Source organism: Triticum dicoccoides, chromosome 3A, assembly GCF_002162155.2.
Source record: "Triticum dicoccoides isolate Atlit2015 ecotype Zavitan chromosome 3A, WEW_v2.0, whole genome shotgun sequence".
NCBI lineage: Eukaryota > Viridiplantae > Streptophyta > Magnoliopsida > Poales > Poaceae > Triticum > Triticum dicoccoides.
The window spans coordinates 24586395-24587754 of NC_041384.1; the positions used below are offsets into that span (position 1 = coordinate 24586395).

At 51.5% G+C, this 1360-nt stretch overlaps 1 protein-coding gene across 1 annotated transcript; it reads left to right on the forward strand.

The window, feature by feature from the left end:
• The first annotated feature begins 471 nt into the window (after nucleotides 1-471).
• On the forward strand, nucleotides 472-1259 carry LOC119266812. The gene is made up of 2 exons (XM_037548090.1): nucleotides 472-640; nucleotides 721-1259. The coding sequence occupies exons 1-2, from the start codon at nucleotides 500-502 to the stop codon at nucleotides 1099-1101; spliced, it is 522 nt and encodes a 173-aa protein (XP_037403987.1). The 5' UTR covers nucleotides 472-499; the 3' UTR covers nucleotides 1102-1259.
• Nucleotides 1260-1360: the final 101 nt, after the last annotated feature.

The following is a 1360-nucleotide window of genomic DNA, read 5'->3' on the forward strand; positions in this document are numbered from 1 at the left end:
TGTCCACATCGCCGGCGGAAACAAGGGACACGAGCAAAAGCATCAGGAGAAGAGATAGTAGTTGTGCATCTCTTCATGGTGGTAGTGTCCATCAGAGCCGAAAATTCGAAGGAGAGGACGAGCGCGTGCGCTCCTGGTATCTTCGACCATCGATTTAGCTATGGGGATGCGTTCAGCAGAAAGTAATAAATGCGTTGTCGGTGTACGTGGGCGGCATATGGGGAAGTACGGTTTCCAGTACGTACATGACGGAGGGGGGAGTAGACGGAGCACGTCGGTCTGGGACTTGGGGTCGGTTATGTGCCAAAGAGTACCAGTGGTACATTACAGTAACGGGATGACGTTGTTGCCGTTGGCGGACGGAGGCACCGACGGATGGTGGGGAAGGGGTGTTTGTGCGGTGCAGCTACCTTATTTATTATCAGACTGCCCCAGCTGCCCGACCATATCTGCTCATTTCTCCCCCCAAAATCTAGAGGAAGAAGCCTAGGTATAGCACATGGTGAACGCCAACCAAGGTGCGGATCCGCCCGTGTTGGAGATAATCCCTTGTCCGGATTGCGGAAGGCGAGTGGTGACGTTTGTGGCAAGGCGAGGACAGTTCGCGGGTGAGAGGTTCTACAAGTGCCGCAACCACAACGTAAGTGGATCTTTTGGCTATATGGATGTTGGTTTCTTTTTGCTGTTGAAATATTATTCATCTTTGCGAATCCATTGCAGCCAGGGAGAGGAGGTTGTGATTTCTATCGATGGCAAGAAGCATATCTGGAGCACTTGGTTGGCCATGGACCGGTGGTGCCTCTGGTGGAGCAGCTCAATCCGGGTGATGACGGTGTCGAAGGATTAGTTGAAGGTGGTCAGATGCAGGCGGCGAATGTTGCAGTGGGGCAGCACAACAGAGGGCCGGAGGCGTCGCACATGGCCACCGCGGCCACCGACGTTGCCGGGTCGTTGCTGCAGGAGGTGGCAGTTGGTCGGTGTCAGCCAGGCGTCACTCTGGATGCCGCATCGATCAATCTGGTGGTGTCTGTCGGAAACATGGCTATTTGCGTCGCCATCCTTGTACTAGTTGTGGCTGCAATCGTGATGCGATGCGCTTGATTAGTCAATGTAATACTAGTATCTTATGGACGCGTAGTGGGAGGTGTGCTTAGGTATGGCAGGGGTTAAGTGCTGTCAGTGGCGTGCGCGAGGTAGCCATATGCTTTTGGCTTGTTTAGCATCTTGCTTGTATGTTTGGACCTACTTTTATGTAATGAAATTTCTATAATGGAGATCTAATGGTGTAGAGTTGGTTAGCTACTAGATTTTCCTTCCTAAAAAAAATTCCGCTTTGTAAATTTTTCTTTTTCATGCAGTG

Bases quoted from the DNA above. Each gene is read 5' to 3' on its own strand.
- LOC119266812 (XM_037548090.1), top strand. From the start codon at position 500: ATGGTGAACGCCAACCAAGGTGCGGATCCGCCCGTGTTGGAGATAATC. The intron at 641-720 runs GTAAGTGGATCT...AATCCATTGCAG, and splicing joins ACAAGTGCCGCAACCACAAC to CCAGGGAGAGGAGGTTGTGA.